We start from the raw sequence: 15,754 nt of genomic DNA, 5'->3' as shown, positions 1-15,754 counted from the left end.
CTCCTGGTCCACCAGGAGGTCCACAGCTGTTGTCTGTGCTGTGGGGTTGCATGGAGCCTGCATTGCACACTCTAAGTGGTATGGCCACCACTCTGATAGGTCCCATGCAAACATGAAAATGTGCCTTCTCTCCTGGATGATTGGCCCCAATGACAAAAGAGGAAGCTCTACAGGGAGACAGGAGATGAGAGCAGTTTGGTGCTTGATTAATTTCTATCCTTAAAGTCCTGAAATGCTCCCAACGACATTAGTATTCCCCAGGTAAAAGAGCTGTCCAGATTTTCCACATATCCCTGCCTTACATCTACTGAAATTAATAGCTGAAGTCTGTTGAAGCCCAACAGTCAAGCATTTAATTGAATACAGAACCTGAGATCATAGTTGGGAGTCTAAATGTTGCTGTCAGAAACAGACACAGCCCAAATTTTCATTTCTACTTAGACACTTTTATAATATCCTGAAAGCATAAATGCATCTCAGAGTGGGTGCAGTGCCAACACTGACAGCCTCTTTACACTGCCAAAATATTGATATGAAGGGCCCTTCAGAGGAATGTGAAAATAAAAATCCCATTCCTCACATCTAACCCCAGTAAAAGTGACACAGTCCAAGAACTTTCTAGAGTAAATTAGATTCCAGATGGTTCACTCTGTCTCTTTCTGTTTGTGTGCATCGACCTGTCCAAAAGGAGGTTGTGTATGCATTGGGAGGAGGATGAAGAATCCACTCAAGTGTTTTAAAAGTAGGCATAAGCCCACACTTGTTTTTACACACTCTTTAGTACTCCAGCTATAGCACCCAGAAATTATTCCATTTCTCTGTTGTAAGAGTTGCTGTGTCTAAGTTGGCGAGGGATCCTTTGGGATGAATAAACACTACCTCCTGCTTCCCATATTTAACTTTTCAATAGGGAAGGTCTGCTGCCAATTTTTTTCCAAATAAGTGCTGGGGTAACAAGGACCAATGTGTGGGAGATTCCCCACCCTACCAGTCCTGGCTGAACACAACACTGCTCTTGGTGCCCAGCTCATCCCACCAGTGTCCTCAGTCAGGGCAAGGGTTACAGGGCACTGACATAGAAAAGTGCTTGCTAGAGGCTGCACAAGATACTTCATGGCCAGCTCTCTGTCTGAAGGAAATGTGCTGAACAGGCTGATGGAACCTTCACAAACCATGGTGGATCTGGCACAGAAAACACAGAGGCAGTTTTCTACATTTGTTAGATGATAGCCTCTGTCTCCAGTAGCACATTTTGCTGACACTATCTCAAATCCTCCACCCCCTCCTACAGATGTGCAGAACATAGTAACTAAAAAAGAGAAGCTGGAGACCAAGAACATTGTTACTGTAAAATGAAATTCTTGGAGCCACACTTGTTTTAAAACTCAGGCAAGCTAAGTAATGTCTGGCTTCAGTTAGATTGTTTGCTAACTTACTTTTAGCTACTTATTTCAAGATGCACAGGCTAGGACTCATGTATATGTCCATATCTTTGCTTTCCGTAATTGCCAATAGTATTTCTAAAGCATCTTGTTTGCGGTGGTTTTTTTTTGTTTGGTTTTTTTTTTTTTTTTTTTTTTTTTTTTTTGTTTTTGTTTTTTGTTTTTTTGTTTTTTGTTTTTTGTTTTTTATTTTCCTGAGGCAAAAGTGGTAAAAGGAAGGCTTTGAGGATTGGTATACCTTCTTACTAGGGGATTTATCTTCCTGGTAAAAGAACCACAATTTTTTCCTGGTGCGGTTCAAATCAATTGACATGGGGTGTGAAAGAATGCCTTAACTCCAAGTTATCAGAAAATACCAAGTGATCAGCAGAAAAAACTTTGGTTTAAACTTTGCTTTACAGGTTCCATATGGTATTTCCAATTTAAGGAAAGAACTACGAGACCTGCTCCAAAATGACAGAATTTAATAGGCTAGTAAATTGTTAGATAGCTTATCAGTAAATGCAATGTCAAATTGGAGAGGGCAGCCCAGTGGCTGCTTAATATGAATACGAATATGAATTGTTGCTGTTAAGAAATTTATTATTTCAGTGATTTAAATTTGCTGGTCTGTAGTATATTCACTGTCTTTCCACTAAACTGCTACATTCTATTGCTCTCCCTTTGAAGAGGAATGTGAAGCAGGCAGGGCTCCTGCAGGGGGAATCCCAAATGTGCTCATTAGCAAGATGGTGTTGTATTTATCTCCTTATAAATTGTCAGTGGGATTTCCATGACTCTGGGTATTCAAAAAATATGATGAGTATTATATTTCACCATCTAGAAGCCTTCTGACTTTTGACTGAATGTTTTGCTCAATAATTAACAGAGGCCAAATAAGTGATGGAAAGAAGATGACAGCAGGAGCAGGGTTGGTGCACACATGTGAGTTGAAGGTGTCTCCCTGTGGCTGGGCACTCTGAAAGGTGTCTGTGGCCAGGCAGGACATGGCTGTGGATGGGATGGTGGGACTTGAAGGGAGTGGGAAGCAGCTGTACCCATGTGGATGGGTCGAGGTGCCTCTACACAGCTCAGTTCCACAATTTGCTTTCTAAAGTGAAAAAGAGTTTTAATTTCTATACCTTCTAGAGTATTGGAGTGGCTGTGGATGTTGACTGACCTGAGCTCTTAAACTCACTGAGCTGGGCACAACAGGGGCACATCAGCACAGGCTGTAAACAAATATTTACTGTTTGCAAGGATTATGGCATGTAGCATATGCTAGATAAATTGCCTATCCAGACAAAAACCACCAAAAAAAAAAAAACCCCAAAAAAAACCCCCAAAAAAACCCACCCAAAAAAACCCCCAAAAAACAGCAACAAAAAAAACCCCTGAGCTAATGCCATTCAAAACCCCATGTAATTCATATATAAATATCCATGCAAAAATGGTAGCTGGAATACCTGTGTGTTAACTGTGAGCAGAAACATGAACACCATGCCCCAGACAGTTTTGTAAAATAAATTTTGTCTTCAGTTTCAGTTTAATAGCTCAAGATCTTTCTGCCAGATGTATGAATGGCTTTGGGAGGAAAGACACAGGAAGGCAAATGAAGATGTGATCAACCTAGGAAATGGTTCTTGGGAAACCTTCCAGCACCATGAGCAAGCGAACACAGGAGTACATTAGTGCTGCACACTGTCTGATGAATGCTCCAGCAGCTAGTTCATGGGACATAATGCTTTGTTTCACTCAGAAACAGACATTTGTGGCACAGGAGAAAGCAAATGCATGTAACAGACACAGCTTTAAAATTTTATAGCAGAGGCTCGTGAAATTTTACCAAAGAACAAATGGAGACTTGAGGATGTACTAAGAGAAATGTCAAGACCTGAATGAGTTAATGGACCACAGTCATAGCTAATTGACAGTGACATGTTTTGTTTTGCAGTGTTTGGACTGGAAATGAGATTTTGAGAAATTAAACTGAGGCCAGCATGCTCAAAATTACAATTTTTCAGCTGTTCTAATAACCCCTTTCAAAAATATCACTGCATGCTACATTATGTGTCTCTACCTTTAACTTTGAACTAGTTGCAAACAGAAAAAAGCATTGATTAAATGTGTCAACAGTACTAAACTCAAAGATGCTGAATACACCAAAAAGTGCAAAGGAACTGTACAAAAAGAAGGAGGGTGGCTAGAAAAAATGAATTTGGAACAACAATGAGATTTCAAGACAAACAGAGAAAAGCTGTTGTATCAAAGATGAAATGTAGAGTTGTAATGAAACCATAAAGATGAAGGATTTGGAATAATAGGGTGGAAGGCAATATTGGTGAAAGTAAACAGAGGCATCATACACAGATGTGACAACGTACACTATTCTTTACATAGAACTTGTAAAGATGCATCTAACATTAGCTGCAAATTGCTGTCACTCTGGTGCTTGAAAGAAGGGGAGCAATGCTTTTTAGAAGCGAATTGTATGTGTGATTGGAGAAGCACTGCTTGGGAAAAGAGTCTGCTTGCAATGACTGCAATTATGAAGTAATGCTAGTAGGACAGAAATCCCCATGACAGAGATAGGTATTACCTCTGAGATATACCACCTCCCACAAAAAAACCACCAAACCAAACCAAACAAAAAAAACCAACCAAACAAAAAAACCCACCAAAACAAACAAACAAACAAACAAACAAAAAAAAAAAACACCACAAAAAAACCCCCAAAAAAAAACCCCAAAAAACCCAACCAAACCAAACAACAAAAAACCCCCAAAATACAAAGTGGTGTTTCAGGAACAAATCAGTCTACAAACATCAGGATCACAGAATTACAGAATAGTTTGCATTGGAAGGGACCTTAAAGGTCATCTAGTTCCAACCCCCTTGCCATGAGCAGGGACACCTTCCACTAGACCGGGATGCTCAAAGCACCATCCAACACTGAGCACTGCCAGGCATGGGCATCCACACCTTCTCTGGGTAGCCTGTGCCTGTGCCTCACCACCCCCACAGTAAAGGATATTTTCCTGGTATATAGCCTAAATCCACCCCCATTCAGTTTAAAGCCGTTCCCCCTTGTCCTATCACTACATGCTCTTGCAAAACTCTACTGTAGTACCCTTTAGGTACTTGAAGGTCCCATAAGGTCTCTCCTTCTCATCTCTAGGTTGAACAGCCCCAGCTCTCAGCGTGTCTTCACAGGAGAGGTGTTTCAACCTCCTTTTGGTTATCAAGACCCTCCTTTGGACTCTAACAGCTCCACGTCCTTCCTACATTGGGTGCCCCAGAACTGGATGCAGTGCTTCAGGTGGGGGGCCACCAGAACAGAGCAAATGGGCAGAATCCCCTCCCTTGCCCTGCTGGCCACGCTTCCTTGGAGGCAGCCCAGGATGTGGTTGGCTTTCAGGGCTGTGACAGCATACTGCTGGCTTATGCCAAGTTTCTCATCTGGGCTTAGTGGCTATTGCAAGGGCAGTCCACTGGGATCAGGGCCCAAGACAGGTAGGCTAATGAATTAGAGCCACTGTTTAAAATGAGGGTTAGTTGACAGAGAAAGAGAGAAAAATCAAGGGAGAAGATCTGTTGCCCCTTTTATTGGGAGTGTGGAGGCTAAAAAGAACCTGAGAAAGAGACATTTGCTGTTGCATGAAGGGTCTAGACCGGAAACAATGACTGTATGGCATAATGTGCACCTGAGACCTGATACAAACCCACCAGAGTCAGGCCTGTCTTTTCACCACTTCCAAGAATCCTTGAAGCTACCAGGACTGTGCTGCCCTGATTCAGATATTTTTCACCCCATGAGGCCAACCTGCTTGCCCCAACATTGATCCACAAAGTCCAGTTTCCAAGACTGGCTGGTGCTCCTCACCTGACCACCTTGGTGCCGTTCCTCATGACCTGCATGTCCACCATGCAGCCACCCATGACGTAAGCAGCCAGGTTCAACTCAGAGAACTCAGCCTGGAGTGGAGCAAAAGGACAAAGTGTTACTCAAGGGCTGCAGAGACACAAACACACAGACACAGACACAGAATTTTCTTTGTCTGGAATGTACCTTTTCTTCTTTTTTTTTTTTTTTTTTTTTTTTTTTTTTTTTTTTTTTTTTTTTTTCTGTGAGGCAACTGGAGATCCAATTATAGCTGGTTTGCCCTGAGAGACTGCAGAAGTATTTATGACTCCCACACTTGAGGTGTAAAAGTACACAGGATTATGCTTACTGCAGTAATAAGTACTAAAGGAATTAAGAATGAGCAGGCTGACAAATGCACACAGGAAAGACTAACAATAATAACAATAATAATAAAAAGACATAAGGTCATTTGAATTCAAAATCCAAGTTTCCACTTGGAGACATCCATTTAGAATTATGTCTGAATTGGCTGTCGTGCCACAGGCTAGCTATAAACCTAATACAAAAGATTTAAACCTTTTTAAACCTCATTATGTCGCAGGAAGGTGATAAGCAGAGGTCACCTGATGTGATTTGATGAAAATTATTAAGATTTTTACCATTAAAGAGTTTGCAAAGCTGGGTAAGTTATTAACAGAGCCGCTCAATCATTAAAACACTTTGTATTTTAAAAGAGGCATGACTTGCAAGGCTGGAAAGGTTGGCAAGGGATATTTCAGCAGTGGGGAGCAAAAGACATGGGGTGATTATGATAAATATAAATAAACACATTTCATTTTTTGAGGCAGAAAATTTAGTCTTCTCCCTTTGAACAGTTTTTTTCCCCTTCCTTTTAAGGCATTTTTCAGACTTAGTATGATGAAGACTGGCAACAGTAAAATCATCTTCTAACCAGTAGCTGTGTAATACCAGAACACTCAGATGGTGCTGCTAATACTTAGGACTTTATTGAGATCCTTGTACTGTTTAATGTTCTTCTGCTACTTCTATTAGTTGGAACCAAAAGATAGTGCCAAAACCAACTTTTATACATTAAAAAAAAAGGGGAAAAAAAGCAAGGAAAAAAAAAAAAAACCCACGTGTTTTGTCCTCATGAACTCATGGAAAAAACTTGCCAATGGAGAACTAGTGCACCTGTAAAGGCTCAAAGGCCAGACGACAAATGAAAAAATAATTTCCAACTTTCCTTTTAAAATCCACATAATTTTAAAGCAATGGCTGTGGATTGGTGACCCGATGATGTAATGAGATTTCATGTCTGCAGCTCTGCATAAACTTTTTAAAGCAACACCCTTAAACAATCTTACATCATTGTAACTCCCAATTACAATGAAAAGAGGGGGAACATTCCTATTGCCAAGAAATAAATTCTGCTTCAAACACAAACACACACACAGACATGCTCACAGGGAGGGATTGGCAGTGGTTCAGGTGACTGCCTGGGTTTTACTCATGAGATACTGCACTGTGTTGCCTTGGCCACAGCCACGCTTCTTCAGTGACCCTATCAGATCAGAGGTAAGAAAACATGTACCCCTGAAAGGCACCTGCCTTTTATACATTTGAAAAATCTCAGGAGACCTAGGGAGAGAGGAGTCCAACTTGGACAAACTCAGTAAGATCAGATGCTTTGAGCACCATCAGTGATCTCCCCAGTGGGTCATGGCAAGCTTGCTAGTTTACACATTAGCTCCAGAAGCTCTGTGGACTGGGGAGATGAAAGGATGCTTTTTCCACCTCTGTGTCTCCATATGCCTCAGAGATGTCCCAGTCTGAAAGCAGAGTGTTGCCCAGCTGGACCTCCAGCTTCTCTTGCTGAGGAATGCATCATCTGATGTGAACACCAGTGGAAGAAAGGGAAGTTTTAGGTCTGTGTTTTCATGTTCTTTATGCTTTTCTTCCAAAATTTTTTTCTGTGATAGCGTAGCACTCCTCTTTGCTGGGGGTGAAAATGGGCAATCTTCATTCGATGAGGGGCACTTGCATTCTGACTAAGTTGGTCTGACAGGCGTTTCCCTGAGGCAGTCAGGCCAAACAAAGCTGTGCTCAGACACCTGACCTGCAAACAGGCCTGAGAGCCCCCCAAGCTGGTGAGTACTTCATGCCAAACTGCCAGGACCAATTTCAGGCCCTGCTAATGTCAAGAGCCTGAAGAAAAGGAGAAATCCCCTTTGGCAACCATTGTCCAGGGAACACTGGAAAGGAGAGAGAAGTGTAGAGAGGGTCTGGGGGATTCAGCTATCTCACTCCCAAAATGTCCAAATCTACAATCAGAGCTGAGGGACAATCTTGACCTTTGCCTGGCATTCACTTCTGCTTTAACGAACAAAGTTAAGGAATGCTGCTGCTTTCATGTAGCTGCTTTGTTCCATCCAACAGGCTGCTGCTAGCTGGCTTTTGGAAGAAGGCTAAAACCTTCAGTCAGCAGAAATTGTTTCCTGTTGATTTTCCAGTGCTCCCTGTATTTTTAACTTTGTGGGTTTGTAGCCCGATGACTTCCCTTGGCTGGGATTTCAGCTCTGAGATCATCTCCAGCCTGAGTTTACCTTGCAGACAAAGAGGTCTTTGAAAGCAGCCCATGCAGATAGAGTGACAGGTAACTATGCATAAAACAGGAGAGCCCAGCTCCCCATGGCCTTGCAGAGTCATTTGCATTAGGAATCATGGAAAAGAAGAAGGCATTGCATTAGCCTGATGATGTTTTATACTTTGCAGCAGTGCCAATGGCTGCAAAAGCATTCACAACAAGAGCAAACCACGTGTGACAAATGTGACACAATCTGTCTTGAAGAATAATGTAATAAGACTGTAGGAGTAGAAATATTTCATACCCCTGTGAGGCTCAGATGTGAGATGATGCCCACAGCTACTTTGATCATAGTTTTGTCAAAAATGCCTCCTTCAGGTATTAAGAATTGGAAGACTCTCCAAATAATTTGGACTACACCTTAAGGTACTCAGTTTCCATCAGCGTCCTCTGTGTGCTGGAGATCTATTTGGTGAGCTATTTTAGAGTGTCTATTTCTGTTTCCTGATATTAAACCAGGAAGGTATTGTCATTTTCAATCCTGCAATAGTAGAAATGCCTGACTTGGCAGCTATGCCTGTTAGTGATTTAAGGGAAGCACGTGTTCAAGGTGTATTTTAAGCATTTTTCGTAGAATAACAGAAAGCTGTGTTGGAAGGACTTCAAGATATCACATAGTCTTTCTCTCTTTCCTAAGGCATGACCAGCTCTACCTCTGCCATTGTGTGCAGATACTACATAACCTTCTTCTGTCTTCCATAGATGAGGAACCTCCTCAGGCAGTCTGTACCTTAACAACAATGGAAAATTTTCCCAAAGCCGTATCTAAATCTCTCCCCTTACTTTTTAAGGCAGCAATTTTTTTGTGTCCATGACTTCTTTCTGCAGAACCTGAAGACTTATTCCTCAAACACTTATCCTTCCTTTTTTTTTTTTTTTTTTTTTTTTTTAAGACATAACTAGTCCCATTCTTTTTTTCTTGTAGATGATGTTTTTCAGTGAATTGATCAGAGTTGTTGCTGTCACAGGGATTCTCTCTGGCAGAGCCACAACTTCCTCCATATGTAAAATTGCCAACCATATGCTTGAGTGTGGATTTGTCATACATGCAGCAGTGTGACTATTTTTTAGCTCATATTCTGGCTGAGATCCACTGTAAGCCTTACACTGCTTTGTCTAGGCTACGGACTAGCCTGGTCCGTGCCATGGCTTAGGCACTTGGGATGAGGAATTGCTACTGTATAATCAAATCTCATACATTCCTCTGTGGATTTTATGCCCTATTTTTTGGTGGATCTTCCAATATGTACAAGGAAAGGCCCACATCAGGCTGCATTCCTAAAGCAGCACGTTTCACTACAACCATTACAAGGATCTCAAGGGGAAAGTAAGCAATCCCTAAATCCTGCACAGGCAGAAAGGTGGGCAGATAGTTTGGATGCCTATGGGATGAGGGCTGAGGCTATGCAGGCATGCAGAATTAGAGATTACACATCCTGATTCCCTGATTCCTGATTTCTTTTCCTGAGACATTTTTCATTAGTCAGGCACCCTGCACCCCACCTATCCCCAATACCAGGATTGCTCTCTGGGAGGAAAGAATGGAGAGAGTCCATCTGTGATGTGAATACTGCTTTGTGGCTCCAAGAGCAGCTTCTATAAGTGCCCTTCACAAGTCCTGCAGCTGGGATGCGTTCTCCTAGGCTAGAGACAATGCTGGTGCTGAAGGTCCACATGCTTTCACCTATGTGAACACCTTTTGGTGCATTGGCTCTGATGGCATTCAGAATTGTCTCTTGAGTTCTCATTTCAGAAGTTATGTGACTAGCTGAAAATTTGAAGTTTAGAGAAAGCACATTTCTAAATATTTTGATCCCAGGAAATGGCTCAAAACCATGAACTCTGTAAACTTCCAAAAGCCAATGAAAATTAAAAAAAAAAATGAAGATAGTATTAATATAAGAAAATAATGATTTAGAGTAATTCTTGCTCGTTCTCCCTTTATTCATGGTTTCTGAATGCTTGCATGTGGCAAGCTATGAGAACTCTGTTGCTGTTCTTGAACTGCTTTCTGACATTCAGCTGGAAAAAAACCCAAACCCTAAACATATAATGAATAAAAATTATACCCTTGTTTGACAAGAGGCTAGTTTTCCTTTCATCACACACACAGACCTGTCAGACTCTACCTTTTGAAAGGACCATTTTACACCGCACATGAAAATACCTCTTTAGGGCGGGAAGTACAATGGAGCTGGAATTCATGATTTGTATTACAATTATCTTCTGTGACTGCCAAGTACAAATTTTTCCTGACAATGCTGCCAATGGAGTCATAATCTATACCACAAGACTTTTCCAGAAGCATGTACATAGGAGTTCACTGAATAATCATTCCCTGAAAATAAACTGAACAGTGGGAACAAGTGAATGAGCTGTGCAAGAAAAATGCGTGTCAGACGGACAGAGGGACCCACCTCGTCACAGCAGGAAATGGTGGGAAGGAGAAGGGTGAACAAACATCAGGCATAAAAATGTAGATGGACCTTTGGACTTCATGACTCCCGTTTCACACTTTTCACCCCACTTGACCATCAATTAGCCAATGCCAGGAAAGATGTCTCTGAACATATTAAAATTCCTTTGGGAAATACCTGCAGGAAAAGTATCCTGAAGGTGGTGGATTCTCTCTAAGAGGTGCTGCTTGCTCTTGCCTGCTGTGTCCCTTATTGGTCCATGTAGGGCACAGGACTGGAAAAGCCCATCAGAGCCACAGGGTTTAACCCCTCGCTACCCTTGGCACTGTGTCCTGAAACCCTTACTTGCACCAAGGTATTTACTGAAAGCACTCATGTTTCCTTTATCCTCTGTTACGGCAGGAGAAACAAACTCAACTCTTCCAGTCTCCTCTCATCAGCCAGATCTCTACGGCTATCCCAGTGAGCCTGCTCTGCACATCTCCTGCTTTGCAGAATCACTCTTCCAGACAGGTGTCAATTGTCCCCCTCATCTGCTCCTCACCCTCAGGGTCATGGTCTGTCTGATGGCTCTGTGGCTGTCCAGGTCTCAGCCCCATCTCTCTTGCCCTCCTCTCCTTGTCCATGGGTGTCCTAGGGATACATGGCCACGAGGCATTCCCCTGGGGCATGGGGCATGTTTCATGCCCAAGGAGACCCCACACAAGGTATGTTATGATCCAGATGAAAAATCCCAGAAATCCTTAGAGCATGCCAGTTTAGTTTTCTCTGGGACAGGACAGAGAGGGTGGGGAAGGAGGTGCTGAATTAGTTTCTCTCTAATGAAGGAAAACATCTGACAGAGCATAAGGCCTATGGTATAATTCCTCCTCTTCCTCAGTATACCGTGGTTCCTAATGCCTCCTGTCCTCTGGCCAATGAAGAACTGAGGAGATAAAGCAAGATTTTTTTTTTGTGAGAGATTAAAAGCAATGTGGTCCACTCCCATGGCACTTTAAGATTCTTCTTTAAATTCAACTTTTAGAGCCATTTATTCAAACTTATGCTTTTCATTTCTAAAATAACTTTTTTAGTATTTGTATTTCTAGAGAAAAGAACTGGAGATGCATACACTGCAGTTCTGAAAGCTGGAAATCACCAGACAAGTAAAAGCAACAATGTGGATCAAAATCTAAGCAGCTTATTTTTAGCATAAAATAGAGATAGTATTTTTAGACTCAGCTGTTCTCTTAAAGCTTAGAGCTTTACCCACACTGAGTAAAACTTAAACCACCAGGGTTTTAATCAGAATAGGTCAAATAGGTTTTCGCTTTTGGATCAGTGTTTCAATCAGTCTCATGAACGGCTATCATTGCTACAGAAGTGGAAAATACCCAAACAAGCAAAATGTAATCCAAACTGCCTCCAAGGAAAAAAGGGCCATGACTCAGAAGAGTGCTTGAACTGCCTTTACACCACCAAAGCCTTTCACCTTCCTCCCTGCAGTCAGCAGGAAGAAGGCAATGGCACTGCCCGCCTGGTTTCACTACATGGTGGACAATAATAAATCCTTCAGTCTTTAAAGCACGTTTTAAGTATGGTTTCAGTGTTACATTGAAGATCAGAAGAGAAGAAACAAAGGTGGAAACAAAGTCAGGCTTCACATTAATTTCAATGAATGACAGGAGAGTGGTGTACACACCACAGTGTCCCTGCCAGTTCTCTCCTCATCCACTGACACCAGGTGATGCCCACAGTAACCCCTGTCTCTTCCTGGGGATAATGGATCTGACAAACTAGGGCCTGGGCTTGCTATCAAGGTATGCAATTCACTCAGTGCCAAAGAACCAGAAAACCTTATTTGAGAGTCCATTAAACCTATTTTCATACAAGCTGAGACTTGCAGAAGCAGGTCCCTGAGCAGCAGGATGGCATTTAACAGCCTCTTCCCTGTGTATTACCCAGTGTCTAACATGAACTGAATTCACCTCTTGCAGAAACTTAGTATCTTCAAACATCTGCCTGTTCCTCGAATTCAGCTGAAGTGAGCCAATGCGTTCCACAGAGCTGGGTGTGGGGGACAGACAGAGGAGGACAGCATGATCACATATGTCCTGCATTCCTCAGAGGAGGGGGGAGGCAGCCTGGAGAGCTAGTAGGGGTGTACAACCAGATTAGATAACTGACTTCCCACTGCTGAGAGAGGGAGAGACACTGCTGCTTGCAGCACTCCTGCTCCATTACAAATAAGTGATGCCACGGCTTTCAAAAAATATCACCTACTATCCTGTTCTGCTTCCCCCACAGATTGCTAAAATGGCTTACTTAGAAAGAATTAAAATGTAACAGAGATGGATATGAAAGAGGAGGAGAAAGTGTTCAAACAAACTACTGAACATCCTGGAAAAACAGCAGAGTTAGCATGGTCAGTAAAAATAAGGCAGTGGCTTTTTCCCAGTGTGGTTTTCCAAGAGTATTTAACATTTGGATATTTCCTTTCATTGCTTTCTGCCATTCAAACTTCTTTGTTATTTAGCTTTTCAGATCAAAAGTGGTTTTTCTCCTATAAAATCTAAAAAAAGGTCCTAAGGCAAACTGTATTTCTGGCTGAGTTAATAATGTGTGATTATCTGAAACAGGATCAAATGGAAAAATGAAAAACTAAATGAACTTACTGAGCAGACCAAATGGTTCAAGAGGTGCCTAAGAGTCAAACTCTCTGATGGAGAGTTTATTCAGAACTGAACAGCCAGGTTAAGGCTTGTGCACACAGTCTGTGTGCTGTTTGGGGGAGGGTTACAGGAGTGAAGACTGTAAGCTGGGAACTCAAAGAGAAAGATGTGGACTATGTTGATGAACACAGGCTTTTTTTTTTCTTTTTTTTTTTTTTTATTTTCTTTTTTCTTTTTTTTTTTTTTCCTCTTTCATAAGAAAACTCTGGAAGAACATTCATTTTTCAGGTAGAGAGGGTCAGCATTCAGCTTCAGGGGAGATCTGTTACCACAACAGTTTAGGCTGCTGGACTGCTTGAGGAAGAGGTGAAATTAGGAAGACTCCACTCCAAATAAATAGGGTAGGAGCAAGGAGTGAAAATTAGCTATCAAGAAATACTGAGCAAGGCTGGATGGACAAAATAAGAAGGGAAGAAAGAGCCAGAGTCTGAAGGAAGCAATGCCTCTCTCTTGACCTTAACAATATGCACAAGGGGTCTGGGGTCAGATTCAAGGACTGCCCTTGACAATGCAGCCTCTGTGATTCCCTGGAGAGACATTGATCCAGCTGGGAAAAGTCATCATCCCTTCTCCTTCTGAGGTCTGGAGGAGTCAAGAGCAGCTCCCTGCCGACTAAATGGAGGCTGGGCTGCCTGATCTGAGTGGCAGGGAGGGGAAAAGTGGGAATAGCCAGGATCCTTGCTTTCCATTCCTCAGCTCTCCTACCCACTGGGGGCTTCATTCCCTTGGGCAATGCTGCAGTCACTATGTGGGCATTTAATGAAAGCTGCAGGGGCTTAGCCATGGTCCTCACCAGCAAAATTGCATTATGGTCTTTGCTTGGAGCAATTTGTCATCTCATCTAGAATATGGGTATTCAGCCTGTGTGAAGGATTTCAAGAGGTAAACTGGGAAAGCGTCCCTACAAGAGTCCATGGGGACACGTGATAAGCTACCTTGTAAAGGTGACAAGGGTCACAGCTTGATCCCCCAGCAGGGATCAGGAGTCCACTCCTGACCTGCACTCACCAAACATTTGAAGGCAGTTCCTTTATAAAGACTTCAAATGCAACAACATCTGAGGAGAAGAATTATGAGGGGAAAGGCAGAGAGTGGAGATTTAGGAAAGAATTAACAGGACATTTTGAAGAGCACCAGGTCTAGCTTTGAAGCTGAACCTGCTTTGAATGATGGAGAGGGTTGGATCAGAGGCTTGAAGGGAAAACCTAAATTATTTGGTTTCATGCTTCTAAGTGAGTAGTATGATTTGTAAATTTTAAAATTTTTCCTATTATCTTTTAAGAAAATTGCTAAGGCAGACAACAAAATAAAGACTTTGATAAGGAAATGCCAGGAAGTATTATTCTTGCTAATCCACCCAGACTGACAAGTGTGATATCAATAAGAAAGAAAAATCTGTCCCAGACACAATTTGATCAGAACATGTGTGCTCATGAACAGTCATAGACAACAGGACAGGACCATTTTGAAAAGAAAAGAAACACCTTTTCAAGGGCAATGGGTCCTGAGAAAATCTTCAAAACCACTGCATTAATAATCCATACACACACACGATGCAGATGAACAGCCTTATAAAAACAGAAAATATCGGGTCGTTCAAACAACATTCAGCAGCTTTTTTTACCCACCCAAACATTTTTATAGTCCTAATGAATATAAAACAAGCATATGATTCCTTCAGGATCACCTTCTTATCTCTACATCTCTCTCTTCTTATGCCTGCTTTCAAGCTGGGTGCCTGCAGATGATTATTATTAATAATAATTCCTCTTCTTGCAACAGCATCCAGTCTCAGTCCATATGGGACTTTTTTTGACAGACACTTCACAAACACACAGAGCAGGGGATAGACCCCAACATGAAGAGGCTTCAATTGAAATGAATATCTGGTGCCAAGGCTAACAGAGAAACAGAATGTTTCCAGTGCCCAGTGGAGCACAAAAAAAACCAGGCTATGAACCTCATTACTGTTCCTGGGACAGATTACCTCTCCCTAGCCGTGTCTGTATACATTCCTTAGAGAGAAATTCACTTGACACTGACCTGTTCCACTCGGATATCAAATTCTCCATTCACCTTCTTCCCCTGGAAATATTTGGCCCTGCAGAAGAAACAAGAGAGACAAACATGGTTAAATAAGATTTTTTGCTTTCATTACATACGGTTTTGCTTCTGCGTTTCCCTTTTTTGATGAAGAATTTCTATCTGGGTCACAGCATGTTTTTCTAATTCCTATCTTCTTTTACCTTTCTGTTCTCCAGAAGAAACCTGCCAAGCCAGATGAAAACCACATTGGAAAGTTCCTTCAAGGCTTGTTACTTTTTCATTTAATTTTCGAACTGAAAACCAAATGTTCTCCTAATCTTTTCCAGGGAACAACTCTAATCAGTGATTCCTTGCTATATCTCATTTAATACTCAATCTTTATTCTGTAAAAGGAGAACAACATATGGCACAGCATCGGGAACTTCTGATGTTGAGCAAGCAGCTTTATCATCACAGCTGAAGTACTTGTGAAGCCTGTTCTCATGCTCTCTCACTCCAGAGATGCTTTCCACTTCTGTTTATTTTTGCTATTGATTTAGGGAAACTGTATCTGCATCTCTACAGGGTCACTGATGAAGCATTTCTTTTCCTGAACTGAGAAACTGTGTTTCTTTTGGGACTGAACACTGCTGTGAGAAGAATATACA

The 15,754-nt window shown here is 41.9% G+C and overlaps 1 protein-coding gene across 1 annotated transcript in view; it reads right to left on the bottom strand.

The window, feature by feature from the left end:
* Window positions 1–15,754, bottom strand: part of SYN3 (synapsin III) — a 192,169-nt gene that overhangs the window by 138,122 nt on the left and 38,293 nt on the right. The window contains exons 4-5 of the mRNA XM_053978623.1: window positions 15,105–15,162; window positions 5,305–5,396 (exon numbers count right to left, since the gene is read on the bottom strand). Of these exons, the coding sequence (XP_053834598.1) occupies window positions 5,305–5,396; window positions 15,105–15,162 (150 nt within the window). The remainder of the gene's footprint in view (window positions 1–5,304; window positions 5,397–15,104; window positions 15,163–15,754) is intronic.

The sequence above is a fragment of the Vidua macroura genome, chromosome 5 (assembly GCF_024509145.1).
Source record: "Vidua macroura isolate BioBank_ID:100142 chromosome 5, ASM2450914v1, whole genome shotgun sequence".
NCBI classification, from domain to species: Eukaryota; Metazoa; Chordata; class Aves; order Passeriformes; family Viduidae; genus Vidua; species Vidua macroura.
This window is presented reverse-complemented; position numbering and strand designations above follow the sequence as displayed.